This window comes from Galeopterus variegatus, unplaced genomic scaffold (genome assembly GCF_000696425.1).
Source record: "Galeopterus variegatus unplaced genomic scaffold, G_variegatus-3.0.2 Scaffold2139, whole genome shotgun sequence".
In the NCBI taxonomy this organism is placed as follows: domain Eukaryota; kingdom Metazoa; phylum Chordata; class Mammalia; order Dermoptera; family Cynocephalidae; genus Galeopterus; species Galeopterus variegatus.
Genome location: NW_007728250.1, coordinates 254,639 through 271,098, shown reverse-complemented (window position 1 = coordinate 271,098; position 16,460 = coordinate 254,639). Strand labels below are relative to the sequence as shown.

Below are 16,460 nucleotides of genomic sequence, written 5' to 3'. Positions count from 1 at the left end.
CTAAAATTTGCCTCAACAGAAGGTAGTTTCTGTGTAGTCATGTTGGGCTGGTGTGGGTGGGGCCATATGGTTCTTATCTAAACATACATCTGGAAACTCGTAGGGTGGAAATGGAGCTGTCTCCTAGAACCTGCCGCGGGAGGCCCGACCACATTTTTGAAGGAGATTGGTGAGAGGATGGCATGCTTTTATTCCAGGTTGGGGCTGGGATCCTCTATCGTGATTCTAGCAGCTGCCGAATGGTTGCCCAGGTGCGATCATGAGTCCCTTGAGTAGCCGGCCAGCGCAAAAGATGGTGCCCCTGGAGTCCCAGCTCTTCCTCTCACATTCATTTGGCACTTTTGTCACATACCTGCTTCTGAGCACCCTTTGTTACTATTATACTTAGGCAGGCATGAAATTTATGAATAATGATTTTCTAGGACAAGGAGTGTATTGCTCCTATATTTTGTTAAGGTGTTAGGTAACTAAATATTCTTACTACTCATGTGGTGAGGGCATTTATTTCTTTGAATGGACAAGCGGCTGCATCAAGACAATACCTTGGAAGAAATTGAGGCATGTTAAGTTCTGGGTCTGGAAAATACCATTAGAAGGTCCTTTGTAACTGTGATTTGTGGGTTGTTGCTGGAGAGGTGGAGATAACATGCAGGACTTTGGCCACAGCCCCAGTTCACACTCTTTTTGGCTTCAGCACTGCATAATGGGGTGGAGTGGGCACTTGTAGGGTTACTTGTCATTTTATCAAACAAAAAGCCTTCCCGTTAAGTGCCTGAGATAATACTAAATAGGTTGATTTTTCTGTATAGGTTGGATAGTGGCTGATTGACCAGGGACTACTGCAATGTAATGATGACATCCCTGCTGGAAATACAAACTCTCTTTTACCAAATCGCAGTTCCTATATTTAGATTTAATGCAGCAGAACTGGAGGTGTGTGAGAATTGCCTGGTGAGCCATTTAAAATTATAAAAGGTGGATCCGTGTGCTCTCTCTTGGTAATCTCATTTGTTACCATTTCTTGAAATTCGATACTGACCACTCAAGATTATATGTTCAGTCCTGACTTCTCTCCTGAGCTCCAGACTTACATGTCTACTGACACTGCCATTCTGATATCTAATAGTTCCAGAACATAACATTTGCCCCTCCTTCTGCTCTTCCCCCAGCACGTCCTTTTTCTCTAAAATGTTACCCATCACTCCCAATTGCCCCAGCAAAAAACCTAAGAGGCCATTTTTCTTCCTTTCCTACCTCTCCCATTCCTAGTCTATTCATCCTGCAAATCTTTTCGCATTGCTCCATCTCCACTGCCCTGGTCCAAGCCACTATGTCTTTTCCCTAGCAAGCTGCAGTAACCTTTTACTCCTCTTGCCCCACCATAGCTCGAGAATGGCTTCAAAACACCTTTATTCATTGACTCTAAAACTTTGCCAAAGATAAAGATGTTGATGTTTCTTTTCCTGAAAATTATTTGTAACCATAAAGGGTGACTCTGTCTCTTCCTACCTTCTTTACTCAAAGGTAGGTGTAGAGCCTTGTTAGATCAAATCATGCTCCCGTGAAACAGGTTATGAAGTTATGTGGTCTCATCCTCTGTTGCTCCATGGCCCGGGCTCACAGCTCTCCAGCTCTTTTGATGGGGATTTGGGCAGACTTCCTCTAACAGGAACTGTATGTGTAGGGATACTTTGTAAGCTTTATATAGGGCCAACTCTTTGCCAGATGTATTAGTTTCCTGTTGCTGCTGCAACAAATCACCACAAACTTAGTGGCTTAAAACAACAAAAAATGTATTACCTTATAGTTCTGGAGGTCAGAAGTCTGAAATGGGCTCTACTGGACTTAAATCAAAATGTCTGCAGAGCTGCATTCCTTCTGGAGGCTCTAGGGGAGAATGTGTTTCTTGCCTTTTCCTGCTTCAAGAGGCTAAGTGCATTCCTTGGCTCAAGGCCCCCTTCCAGCAATAGCATCATTCTGACCTCTTCTTCTGTCCTCATATCTCCTTCTCTGGTCTGACTCTCCTATGTTCCTCTTTTCTCTTACAATGACCTTTGTGATTACATGGGCCTATGGATATTCTAGGATAATCTCCCCATCTCAAATTCTTAAGTTAATCACATCAGCAAAGTTTCAAGTTCCTTTTGAAATGTAAGGTAATGTGTTCACAGATTTCAGGGATTAGGACCCAGATATCTTTGGGGAAGCATTATTTTGCTCTCTGTACCAGACACTGTTTAAATTGATCCACATTTGATAACTAATCCTCATAACAACCCTATGAGTTAGGTACTGTTAATTATCCCCATTTTACAGCTGAGGAAACTGAGGCACAGTGAAGTTATATAACTTGCCCAAGGTTATATAGCCATGAAGTAGTGGAACCAGAATTCAAATTTGGCTTGGCTTTAGAAGTCTGTTCTTAATCATGTTGCATACTGTCTCTGCGGGTGCATATTGTACCCTTCAAAGTGATTTTAGAAAGCCATACTTTAATTATAGTAGCAGCAGCTGTAATAATACCTTCCTGTGTGCTTACTTGGTGGTAGGTACTGTGTTAAGTTCTTTCACAACTATTTCAAGCAATGGGTATTAGCATCTGCACTTTGTCTCTAAGGAAACTGAGGCCCAGAAAAGTTGTTACTTCATCAAAGTCACACAGCTAGTAAGTGCCAAAACTAAGATTGGAACCCAGATAGTCTGTACTAGAGCCCATGTGCTTAATCATTAACCTCAATTGCCTTTATCTTTATCTGGTAAATGAAGTCATTAAAAATAAAGGTTATCATTACTTGCTGTTACATGGTGGGTGATTTCAGTGACAGAATTAGAGTCCAGAAAGATGATGTGATGGAATGATACGCTGAATCTAACAGAATTAGGTTTGAAATTAAAAAAAAAAAAACTGTAAAGAAAAGGTGGTATGTAGATGTGGAGTTTCAGAAACACACATACATATTGGGGTAAGTTTGGTTTCCTTTGAATGCTAGCATTGGTTGTTACATTATTTTTTTATTTTTTATTTATTTATTTTTTTGTCTTTTGTCTTTTTCCGTGTCCGGCAATGGATCGCAACCCTCAGTGTTGATGGATCGTAACCCTCAGTGTTGATGGATCGTAACCCTCAGTGTTGATGGATCGTAACCCTCAGTGTTGCCCCCGTACTGGACCGGGGACCGGCAACGGGATTGCACCCCTCGGTGTTGCTCCCGCGCCTCGCTCAGCCAGTGAGCGGGAACCGGTCTGTATGTGGGATCCGAACCCTCGGGCGGGAGCGCCGCCGTGCTTCCCAAGCGGCGCACTATCCAGCGCGCCACCGGGCCGGCCCTGGTTGTTACATTATAATCATGTACTAATATCTCTTCTAAAGTTCTCTTGACTAGAAACTTATTTGATTGAGTGCAGTAGTGTATATTACTACCATGATAGGAAATATTCCAGAATCATTTTGGGGTTCTTTTTCCAAACTCCATCCACTCCTCACATCGGGTGAAAATCATAGCTTCTTGAGCCATAGTTACTGATGGGAGTGAAAGTTGAAATCTTTTGGTTGGACTGTACAGAATCCATAATCTTTGGCCTAGGAAGGGAGCCACATATTCTGTCCTACTCATGAGGTCATGATTGTCTCCTTGTGGCCAAACATGGGTCAAGTTCTATATCATTTCCTGAATAGTCCATGAAGACTGCCCTATTAATTAGAACTTTCCTTTCCATACTTTTCTTACCTACTTTTTGAGATATAGTGAAGATTTTTTTTTTTTCAATTTTCTTTCTTAAAAAATTGTTAGAGTGTTTGTCTTGTATTATTTTTGGTGTGGGTGTATGTGTTAAAAAATAACATTTAACACTTCCTTAGAAAAAAATGTTAGACATTATTTTTCTTTCTTTTCTTCATTTTTTCCCCGCCAATAAATATTTGAGATTTTGCCGTGTGCCACGCATTGTGCTAGGCACCAGGGTATGATGAGTACCCTGTATCATCATCATGATGAGTATAACAGCTCTGGTTCCTGTTCTCAATATAGAGATCCATTTAGTGTGAAAAGGGGGAAGTAATACATGAGTAAAATAGATAATTGCAGTACTGCTGTGGAGGAAACAAAAAATAAGCTGAGCTACAGAAGAACATGAAGGGACTTATTTTAGATAGGATGGCTACTATGCAGAGGTGACATTTGGGGTGGGAGTTGCAGCATTGCATAAAGAGAGGCTGTACAAAGGTCTTGAAATGGGCTGGGGAGGAACTGGGTTGGCATCATGAGGTAAGATCAAGGCGAAGCTAAGTTAGAAGTGAGAGAGAGAGATGCAGGTCCTTTTAGACTGCTGTGATAGTTTTAATTTTACTCTACGTGCAATAAGAAACCAGCACTGGATGCTAAGAAAGGTATTGTGGCTGAGCAGGGCATGGATGAAGGATGAAGCATGGAAAGGGGAAATCAGTTAAGAAGCTGCTGCACTAGGTTAGGAGAGATTATTGGTGACTTGGAGCAGGGTGTTAAATAGTCAAGTGGGAGAGTAGACTGATTGAACAAGTGTTTTGGAAGTAGGCTGGAAAGAGCTTGTAGTAGATAGGTTGGGTGTGTGAGCTGTGTGAGGAAGGAGGAAGATTCAGTCACGACACCAAGATTTGGAGGGTGCCTAACTAGGTAGAGATCAAAGCCACTTTACTGGAGACCTGTGGACACTAGGAGTCTTTTTGCAGGGTGGAGGGGTGTTTTATGGAATTAAGTTTGAAACTCAAGTAGAGACGTCAGGTAGGCATTTGAGTATATGGGTCTGCTTTTCCGAGAAGCTGTTTCAGTGGGAGATGTAAATATGGAAGACATCAGTGCAAATATGGAATTTAAATCATGGAGTGGATGAGATCATGTAAGACAATATAGGGAGGTAAGAAGGCTCAGGAGCTAACCTGGAAGCTCTCTAACACTTAGAGGCTGGGGAGAGAAGCCAGCAAAGGAGACTGATAAACAGTCTGCAGGAGAAAAACCAAGGGCGTGTTGTACCGGGAATGAGTGAAGAAAATGTTTCCAGGAGGAAGGAGTACTCTACTGTGCCAAATGCTCCTCAGGATAATGAGTAAGGGAGGGGCAGAGGGTTGTCATTAGGCTTGAATTGTGGGAGCCTTGGGGGACTTCACAAGGGCAATTTTGGTGGAGTGGTGGGCAGATGCTGATTAGAAAAGGCAGATGAATGAATGGGAGTTTCTAAGGAAGGTGGCGTAATGAGTGCACACTCCTGATAATCTCTGTATGTCCATGAAGGGGGTTGGGCCCTGGAAAGGAGGGGGGGTGTTTTAGTTCTCCAGAGGGACAGAGCGAAAAGATATGTATGTGTATATATGACAGTACTTCAGACAGTTTGTGGAAAAATAGAATTAAAAGATAATACTAATTATTCCATGAACTCTTTAAAGTACTCTCGTACATGCTGGTGTGTGTGTGTGTGTGTGTATCTCTATCTCTCTCTATAATTATTCCATGAACTCTTTAAAGTACTCTCGTACATGCTGGTGTGTGTGTGTGTGTGTGTGTGTGTGTGTGTGTGTGTATCTCTATCTCTCTCTCTATATATACGTACTTGCGTGTGTGTACGTGTGAGCTGTATGTATAGAAGAGGGGGAGGGAGAAAGGGAGGGAGGAAGGGGTGAGAAGGGATTTATTAGGGGATTGGCTCACTTGATTGTGTAGGCTGAGAAGTCCTGTGATAGGCCATCTGCAAGATGGAGAACCTGAGATGTCAGCAGCATGGCTCAGTCAAAGTCTGAAAGCCTTAGAACCAGGAAGCCGGTGATGTAACTCTCAGTCCAAGGCCAAAGACCCCAGAGCCTGAGGGGCCACTGGTATGAGTCCTGGGTTCCAACGGCCAGAGAACCTGGAGTTCTGATGTCGAAGGGCAGGAGAAAAAGGGTGTCCTGGCTCCAGAAAAGAGAGCAAGAATTTACCCTTCTTTCACCTTTTTTTTGTTCCATGTGTGACCGCAGCTGATTGGATGGTACCCACCACGTTGAGAGCAGATCTTCCCCACTCAGTCCACTGACTCACACTTCAGTCTACTCTGGAAATACCCTCACATCACACCTGGGCAGCTCAGTCATTCTAGTCAAATGCCAGACCCTCCTGGGTTTCCCTTTCAGCAGAAGAGGGATGGACTTAATGCCTACCGAAGCACTGAGAGCTATCTGGGTGTCTCTTAATCTACAAGTTGACACTTCAAGTCAACCATCACATGGGGATAAGGCAAGCACAGGAGTTTGATTGACTTTTTAAATTTAGATAGGATATAATATTAAGTTGAACTGAATGAAATTGGTGGTTTGACTAAAAAAGGCAAGCACAGGAGTTTGATTGACTTTTTAAATTTAGATAGGATATAATATTAAGTTGAACCGAATGAAATTGGTGATTTGACTATTTTTGACCTACAAGAATAGGAGTGTCATATAATTTGATCTAATAGAATATGTTATCTACTGAGAGTGAGTTGCTTTTAGAAGGGGAGTTTGACCAAAGAACAAAGCCTTTGAGCATTCTGAGAGGTGGGATTGTTGCCTAATAGAGGATTTCTCTTTGAGGCAGGGGAAGGTACACATTTATCCAATTGCAACAGGAAGGAAGGAGAAGATGTGCAGATTTAGCTGTTCTTGAGTGATCACGGCAACTCCAACCCTTAGCAGCTAGTGTCCTAACTGGGGCAAATTGTTATGTAATAAATTTACCGATTTAGCTGTATATACAAACTGATTTTGTTCATAGGGCTGAGTGGGTACCAATCCTATTCTACTTTGTAATAGACTCTAAATTTGCTCTCTCAAAAGTCTTTGATATCCATGGTTTTTTACTCAGTTATTCTCTTTCACCAAAAGCAGAGTAAATAAAATATCATGACCTTCTTCCCTACTCCTCAGCAGTAAAACACTGTGGCCTCCCTGTGTAACTGATTAGCAAATCAAAGAATAAAGTGGTTTTCTCTCAAGTGATTTTCTTGCCTTACAGAAAATTGTCTTTTTCAGTATTACTATCAGTATTCTTTAGCTTGTCAGCATAATTGAAACATTATCTATGATTTCTGTTTCTTTAACGCAGACTATGAGTGCATCCTTTTAAGGTCGTACCACTCTTCTCTGTCATGTGTACAGAATTTGCTTATGAGGTGTGTGTGTTTCAAGAATTTCAGCTGTTTGGAGGGAGACTTTATTCCACTGTATAGTACAGTTTTATTTATTTTTATTTTTATAAAATATTTTTATTATACCATTATGTGGACATATCCATAGGCCAAAATTTTCTCCATGCACTTAATTCAGTACAGAATTCCAGATATTGATCAATAATTGTATCTTTAAAACTACAATGAGATGGAAAGTTGTCATAAAGCCAGTAGAATCCTTTTTCATTAAATGTCTCCTGTAATGTTTATTTTGAATAATACTCTCACCCATGGGTTATGGGACCAAGGTTGTAAAAATATGCTGAGAAGAGTCCTCTTCTTTCTCAGTGTGTACTTCTTGAGCTGTAAGCAATTTTGCTGCATACATAGCTATTAAATGATCTTTTCCTCAAAGTTCAGAAAGATATGGACAAGTGTGGGCTCCCATGTTAATAATGTAATACTGTGAGTATAAGAGAAAATGTGTGGCATCTTTAAAAGCTCTGAGATGATGGCATTTTAAACTAAGCTGAGGTTTTATTTTATGGAGGTGTATAGCTTTATGATAGGCAAGACGAGTCAACATGTTCTAATTCTGCTTGGAATAAGAACTTGATTTACTGTTACTTGCTGCAGTAGAAATTGCAAGCATCACTAAAGTCTATTTGTGTCTTTAGTATTGGAAATATTCAACAGAATCTATCAGGAGTGATTTCAAATAGCTGCAGTCTATGGTGGTGTGATAATGAGTGAAGAAAAGCTTTTTTTCCTTATTTCAGACAGCCTTTGATAGCATGTCTGTTTAGGAGAATATAAACAGATTAGTCAGCTGTATACGTGACTCAAATATTTTTAGCTTCTTCGGGTTGAACTTTGGGTTATGCCAGGGGACCCCTTTTGTTCTTTCTACGGGAAACTACTCATAACCAATGTTGGTGTGTGCTTACAAAGAAGGGTTTATAGTATAATACTGCTCAACAGATTTGCTGATCTGGAATTTACATGGTTCAGCTAGCTTTTCTGTTTGAGCCCTGATCTCTCAAGTTTTCATTGTTTTGCCATTTCCAGTTGTAAACTGGTGCATACTCTCTCTGTTGCTTTTCACTAGGGGAAGTGGGGCTTGTCTTGCAGGGTGAGATCTGTGCTAAAACTTTGCACTTCCTGTCTCTGTGCATGCTGATGAACAGGCTCAGAGTTCTACCTTGTGATGACATACCACCCCACCCTAAAGGTGGCAGTTGCCTTAAAGCCCTACCGTTTTGATGTGTAGGGAGCTATTTCTGTCAGATGCCTCTAAGTAGAGAGGCCTCTGAGGGTGTCTTTCAGATCTGTGGAGGTACATGCCTGTCTGGCGTCTTGTGCTTCCTGCCTCTCCAATATTAGGGCTTTGGCTGTGCATACCTAGGCCCTCCCGCCTCACTCCCCCAATAATTTGCTGCTAATTTTGGCTACATTTTTCCTTATTCCGACATTTCTTCCCTGGTCTCTTCAAACTTCTGTCAATTCTGGTGTAGTGTGTTCAAATGGTTGAACTTCTTGGTATATCTGTCTGTTGACTTCTCCCCTTCCCCTTGTCGAACTGACCAATAACCTGTAAGTATAATCTTTACATGTTTCAACCCCCATTACAAAATTAACAAATATTCATAACAGGCTAAAGAAGAATGTAAATGTTCATAGCTAGTCTTTAACCATCTTGATAAATTGTCCTCCATATATTTTTTTCAAAAATGTATCATGTCATACATACTAAATTTTTATCCATACTATTTTTAAGCTGCTTATTCTCCACTTTATCTCCTGAAAATGCCTTTCCTTATGTTTTTATTTAAAAAAATTTTTATTTCTAAATTTTCAGTGGCTGAAGACCATTCCATGATCTATACCTACCATTTGACCAATCTCCTATTTTTGGACATTTAGGTGTTCTTCTCTTTTTTTCCTTTTCCCTTCTTCTTTCTTTCCTTTCTACCTCCACCTTCCTGTTACTTCCAGGTGATGGGTGTCCATTCATATAGTTATTTCTTTAAATCTTAATGTGGACTTTTTGAGGTATGGGAGTAGGCTGTTATTTAAAATGTCACCTGCGTATTCAAAGACAGGGACCCATATCTTATGCGTATATGTCTTCCCAGCATATAGCATTATGCCTGATACAGTGGGTGTTCACCAAAGAATTATTGTTGCGTTCCAGAAGGGCCATTTGACAAGTAGTATGAGTATCTACTTTGTATTTGGAATCAGGATGTGGGGGTGAATAAGGCAAAGATTGTCCTTGCTCTTATAAGCTGAGGTATTATTCTGTATAATAAGGTTTATGTTACAGAGACAGCAAGGCTGTTAATGTGAGGACCAATTAAAAATAAAAGTCATACAGTATCATGAACACAGTCTGAATGACTTAACGGTGTGGTTACTTGGGGGATGTTCATGCTTAGGCTGATTAGTAAGAGTTGACTGATTTTTTTCTGTAGATGAGAATTCTTACTTAGGATTGTTCACTAGTGTTAATGGATTGAGATGAGATCTTTTTCAGGTTCATACTTTGTTGTGAGTAACTTGAATTAATTATACTTAAATTTAAAATTTCATACCTGAATATTCTGTTGTACTTAGTGGTTCCAGAGACCCAAAGATCTCTTAGGACTTGATTTGGGGGGAATAGGAAATATATCCCAAAATATTTATGGTCCTTCTGTTGCACATTTTACAATATGATTAAACAAAGATTGCAGTCATGGAGAAGATTTTCTGCTGTAAATTGGCGTTTCAACCCTACCAGCTGTTCACGTTTTCTGCAATCCCTCTTATAAAAGTGGAAAGTGAAGGGTAAGTGGCTACCCTCTTGGGTAGCCGCATAATTAAAAAAAAAATGTGTGTGCCTCAGCAGAGCTATATTAGTGTTTCATATAGCTGCCTTTTTCTTCTTTATTGTAGGGCCAGCTCTCAATGTTGCAAGAAAAAATAGACCATTTGGAGCGTTTGCTAGCTGAGAATAATGAAATCATCTCAAATATTAGAGACTCAGTCATCAATTTGAGTGAGTCTGTGGAAGATGGTCCGAAAAGTTCACAAGGCAATTTCAGCCCAGGTGCTGGCTCACATCTTCTGCCATCGCGATTATCCCTCCCAGTTGACGCTAAAGACTGTCTCTTTGCTTCGCAAAGTGGTGGTCAGAATTCAGATATCCCTCCCAGTTGACGCTAAAGACTGTCTCTTTGCTTCGCAAAGTGGTGGTCAGAATTCAGATGTGCAGGTAACGTATACATTTGTTAATAGTCACTGGGTTTTTTTTTTTTTTTTTTTTTTTTGGGATTTGATCTGGTATCTCTTCTAACTTGGTAAGTTGCTTAAACTCTCTGCATTCTAGTTTTTCTTTTTGTAAAGTGATTTGGTTAGTCACATGATCATTAATGTTCTTTTTAGTGATAAAATTCCATAATTCTGTGTTCTTAGTTTTTCTTACTATTGTATACTTCTGTGACTATGGCCTTTTTGTATGATTTTCAGGACATATTTTTTGTAATAGTTGAAAATCTTTAGAGGTTTAGGTTTTGCCAAAGAGATTTTCTAATCTTCCTTTGGGGAATGTAAGGAAAGCCTTACTCTTACTATGTATATGTTATAGGTTTCAACAACGTAGGGTTAGATTTTTTTTTTTTTTTTTTTTTTTTTTTTTTTTTTTTTTTCCGGTCCCGGCAATGGACCCCAACCCCCAGTGTTGCCCCCGGCCCGGACCGGGGACCGGCAATGGGACTGCAACCCTCGGCGTTGCTCCCGCGCCTCGCTCAGCCAGCGAGCGGGAACCGGTCTGCATGGGGGATCCGAACCCTCGGGCGGGAGCGCCGCCACGCTTCCCAAGCGGCGCACTATCCAGTGCGCCACCGGGCCGGCCCTGGGTTAGATTTTTTTGCTGAATATACTTTTGTGAGGGAGAAGGGAAATATTCTAGAACTGTGCTTTCCAGTATAGAAACTATCGTCCACATGTGGCTACTGAGCACTTGAAATGTGGCCAGTTTGGCTTGAGATGTGCTCTGAGTATAACATACATACACAGTGTTTCAGACTTAGTATGTGAAATATCTTAATACAGTGTTTCAGACTTAGTATGTGAAATATCTTAATTCATTTTATATTAATTACATATTGAGATAATGATATTTTATTTATTATTATTATTATTATTTATTTATTACAAATATTCATGAGATACAAAGCTGGTTGTCCCCCCTCCTGCCCATGATGTGAGGGTCAGATTCATACTGGGGGCATACCCGTTAACAGAAATTACTTTTGTACCCTTTGATGTAGTGGGTTAAATGAAATATATCACTAAAATTAATTTTTCCTGCTTTGTTTTACTAGAAAATTAAAAATTACATATTTGGCTTGCATTATATTTCTCTTGGACAGCACTGTTCTAGAGGGTAACAGAGTTGAAAACCAGGGTCAGAAAGGACTTCTGTCTTTCTTAAACTCAGAGTATGTTACTCGTACTGGCTCTGTTCTGCAAATTAGCAGAGGGCTGTGTTTACTATCTTTAACCTTGTGCCTTAAACCAGAAACTGTAACTTGATGAGAGGACCTAAGGGGTAAATATTTTAAAGTAGGAGAAAATCAGCTGGCTTCCGGTCTTGTTTTAGAGTAGGCATTTTCAGTAATTCCTGAGGTCAGAGAAGATGATATGATCTCAAGACCATGGTTCACAGGCCAAGCTGGAAACTGGGAACAGTGGAGCTAGCCAGGTTTTGCACCTGCAACCTCATCAGCTAGTGTGTGGCCAGATTCACATAGCCACACACTAGCTGATGAGAATTCTGTGAGATTCAGAATCTTGTGTTTTGCAGAGGTGTCTGTTTCTGTGAGGCTTGACTTTATTTAGGTTCTTATGGAGTACTTCTTAAATACCTAGCCTTGTCATCCATGCTAAGGGAACTGCAAAAAAAATTTTCTTTTTTTTTGTGGTCTAAATCTGGGCTGGACAGAAAGGAGTTGTAGAGCAACCGTACAAGGCAGGCAGAGTGACGCAGGAAGGTACTGGGAGAGCAGCAAAGGAATAGCAGAGACTGCTGATGCATCCTCTTGCCCGGCTGGTTCCCAAAGATTTGTTGGCTTATCCTTGGGAGGGTTTTATTTTATTTGTTAAAGTCATAAATTCCAAAGCAAGAGATATGTTATCGCCTTAAAATACTTGTACTCTCTTTTATATAAATTGTTTGGTATTTAAAAATTGTTTGTAACCCATTTATGTATTAATTAGGATGTATTTTTGCAGCCTAATTAATTGTAGCCTAATTTAAATTTTACAAAAGATTGGTTGTGTTCTTTGTCACATTTAGTATTATAGAAAGTAGGAATAATAAAAGTAAAGCTTTAGGTTTTCTTTTTTGCAATTGTGTGTGTGTGTGTGTGTATGTATGTATGTGTTCAAATTGATTATTAGTTCAAAGGAATACTGCATTGGAAATCTAGAAAACCTCTGCAGTATAATACTACTTAACTACTTATGTACCTCACTGTGCAATCCAAGCTTGTTAGGAGTGGGGAAGTAGTAGTTAAGTATTTAACTACTAATACCTTACTCTTAGGTAGGCTACCTGTTTAGTTAGATACATTATGCATTCATAACATACCTGACCAAAAATTTTCCAATTGAAAAAAATCTGCGTGTAAGTGAACCTGTGCCATTCAAACCCATGTTGTTCAAGGGTTTGCTGTATAAAATATGCTATATGATATGCTACAGATGGAAGAATAGCTATGTATGAATTTTCATTCTGTCATAGATGTTAAAAATATATATTTATTAATATTGTATTTGAAAATGCTGAAATATTTGGTTATAATCGAATTTCATCAGAAGTATTTTTGTCCATTGATCTGTTCCTATAAATTTCTGTTAAATTGTATTAGAAGTAAAGTGAAGAAGAACGAATTGAATGAAATTATTTTTTATTAGAAGCAGATGGGAGAGGGGATTATTTATCAGCATAGTTATTTAGCACAAGTAGCATCTCAAGCCTTTGAATGTTAAAATATTTTCTGCCTTAAACTCTTTAATTAATGTCTACAGAAATAGTTTTATTTTATAAAATATATAGGCAGCATACAGCAGTGAGTAATTGTGAGCAAATATTTATGAACATTAAGTTTAAATTAATAATGGTTAAACTTTATTTTGTTTTTATTTTTTTAATATTTTTAGATGTTGGATGTTTACAGTCTGATTCCTTTTGACAATCCAGATGGTGGAGTTTGGAAGCAAGGATTTCCCATTTCGTATGCAACTAATGAATGGGACACTGAGCCCCTTCAAGTCTTTGTGGTGCCTCATTCCCATAATGACCCAGGTAAAATTTACACTTCAAAAAACTAGAGATTATCAAGCTTCTTTAAGCTCAGAGTCTTTTAATGAGAATCTGGTAGAGCCTACTTCTCAAATTTTTGAGACATTATTCTTTGACTTTTAGCAGTAACATATTCCTTTTATGTCTCATATTTTAATGTTCTCATTTTAACAATTGACATGCTATTCAAAGATAGTACTTGTGCAGAATAAAATAGTAATAAATACAAGAGGGGGCTTTTGAGGCTGAAAAGTTGTATACATTTAAGGTACTGATTGCTCATTTTAGTTACTTATTGTAAAATATTGCATGAGAGAATTATTTTGTACCCATAAACTCTACTTTAAAAAACGCAGACTGCTCATGGGAAATTTTGAATCTTTAAAATTGATAAACAATATAAAATGGTATAAGAGCCTTGACATTTATTACTATCAGGCAGACATAGGTGTGAGTCCCAGCCCTCCCTATCTATCAGTGTTAGATGACTTCAGTCAAGTTACTTAATACCTTTGAGACTAAGTTTTTTCCCTGGTAAAGTCAGGATAATAGGTGAAATGTAAAGGAATTCGTAGGGTGAAATGTAAAGGAATTGTGTATGGCACAAAAGTAGCTGCTATCATCATTATTATTATCATTGTTAGTTCATATGATGGCTTTTATTTATTGGGGCCAGAGAATTTTTTTCCCTCTGAGGTAAGGAGAAACTGCTACAGTTATAACAGGTCACACGATTTGATGTACATATTTGTTAGTGTGAGTACACAGGCTCAGAGTGAAGGCCTAGTGAATTTAGTGGCAGCATTTTTTTTTTGGAATGTATTTCCAAAGGCTTCTTTTGAAGGACTTAATTAGGCTTCTGTTTGTTACAAGGGTACTTCAAAAACTCTCATACTTTTCTCAATGTCTCAATTTTGTCATTACCGTCAGAGGCCCTATGCACCTAGTATTTTGTAGGGTTTTCTTTTTTACTTCTAACATTCATTTATCTTCTACTTATGTTCTTTTTTTTTTTTTGTGTGTGTGTGTCTTTTGTCTTTTTCCGTGTCCGGCAACGGATCGCAACCCTCAGTGTTGCTCCCGCGCCTCGCTCAGCCAGTGAGCGGGAACCGGTCTGTATGTGGGATCCGAACCCTCCGGCGGGAGCGCCGCCACGCTTCCCAAGCGGCGCACTATCCAGTGCGCCACCGGGCCGGCCCTACTTATGTTCTTTTTTTTTTTTTGTGTCGTTTGTCTTTTTCCGTGTCCGGCAACGGATCGCAACCCTCAGTGTTGCTCCCGCGCCTCGCTCAGCCAGTGAGCGGGAACCGGTCTGTATGTGGGATCCGAACCCTCCGGCGGGAGCGCCGCCACGCTTCCCAAGCGGCGCACTATCCAGTGCGCCACCGGGCCGGCCCTACTTATGTTCTTTCACATGAATTTATTGGCATTCATTTCTTTCTATGACAATAGAACTTGTTACTGTAGGTCTGGACACTTGATTTAGCTAAGTGTTTTTTGTGTGTATGCTGTTTGGGGTGTGAAACGTAATCTGGGAGATAGAGTTTGGATATCGAAATGTTTGAATTTCCAGAATACTTCAGTATTTAATATTCACAGAGATATAAAATATATGAAATCAACATTGTTCTGGAAATTTGTGTTGAGTAGTTGTTACACATCAGCTTCCGACTTGGTTTCTCTGCCTTTGATCTTAATGTCTTTATCTTTTCCTATAAATACCTGTTAGTCTAAGTTTTTCTGACATATACTTGTATTTTGGATCATCTTCCTCCTTTATCTTAGTCTGTACCTTTCAAATCCCAAGCTCAGGGATGGCTGGGCATCATGGAAAGACTTCAGGGATTTGGAACCAGGCAGAATGAAGCAGGTATCTGAGCATTGCTGTGTGGTGCCCTGTCCTTGAGAACATTTATTTGTGCATCTGTAAAATGGAGATTATACAGGTAGAATAACATCTGAAGCAGGGGTTAGTTATAAACTAAGTATAAAAGGTGATAAAAACCACATCTAGTCTAAATTCTTTTTGTTATTTATTCGCTTGAATACCAGATTAATTAGTACATTTGCATTAGGGGATGCCTGTGAAAAACATATCTTTGATTACTAGACTCATTCTTGGTGTGGTAAGGTGTTCACACTTCACAGGTGGGATCTGAGACTGCCTGTGGGACTACAGATTTTTTTTTCTATGAATCTCATATTCAGTCTGGAATAGTCACTTATTGAGTGAAATAGTGGCAGAGCCACTTGTAGTACTTAAAGTGTTCTCACCTGTCTTTGCCAATCACGTATAGTTTAATTCTTGTCACTTAATTGGGTGTGTGATGTGATTCCATTGTATAATCTTCCTTTTAGGTTTATAAATAAACTTCTAAATGTGTCTTGGAAGTCCTCTTCATATGAAGCTCACTTCTCACTTCTCCTCACTTCTCCTTTTTGATTTTTTTCTTTTCAGACCTTTATTATCCTCTCCCCTTTTCTGCCATCCTTAATTTCTATCAATCTAATTTCTTGTTATGGGCACTTAACTGAAATAGTAAAATCTATGGTTTGCCAGGCAGGGTGCCAAATATTTTATAAACATTTAATGATTGTAATAGGGTTAGTGCCAGTATTCACAATGAAGGTGTTACCAACCTGCTAAGGTTACACAGGCAGTAAGTAAGCCAGAAAACTTCCCTGTCAGTTTATGTGGATCTCCTACTAGAGTAAATTCAAGTGGCAGAGAACATGTGTCTCCTATTAAACTCTATCCTCATTGCCTAGCCCAACACTTGGCATCTAGTAGTTGCCAAATATGTAAGGCTTTCTCTGACCTGTTTCCATGCACCTCCATCACATGCTCACATTGTAGGAAAACACACCCATATGCACGCATGCAAAGATGTAAACATTTACGGCACTTCTCCGTAGTCTCCTCACTAGAATGTAAGCCCAGTAAGGGCTAGAACTTTGTCTT

The 16,460-nt window shown here is 39.5% G+C and overlaps 1 protein-coding gene across 1 annotated transcript in view; it reads left to right on the top strand.

Moving 5' to 3' along the window:
* MAN2A1 (mannosidase, alpha, class 2A, member 1) overlaps positions 1-16,460 on the top strand; it is a 167,834-nt gene that overhangs the window by 12,724 nt on the left and 138,650 nt on the right. Inside the window, exons 2-3 of the mRNA XM_008580652.1 lie at positions 10,087-10,339; positions 13,355-13,501. Of these exons, the coding sequence (XP_008578874.1) occupies positions 10,087-10,339; positions 13,355-13,501 (400 nt within the window). The remainder of the gene's footprint in view (positions 1-10,086; positions 10,340-13,354; positions 13,502-16,460) is intronic.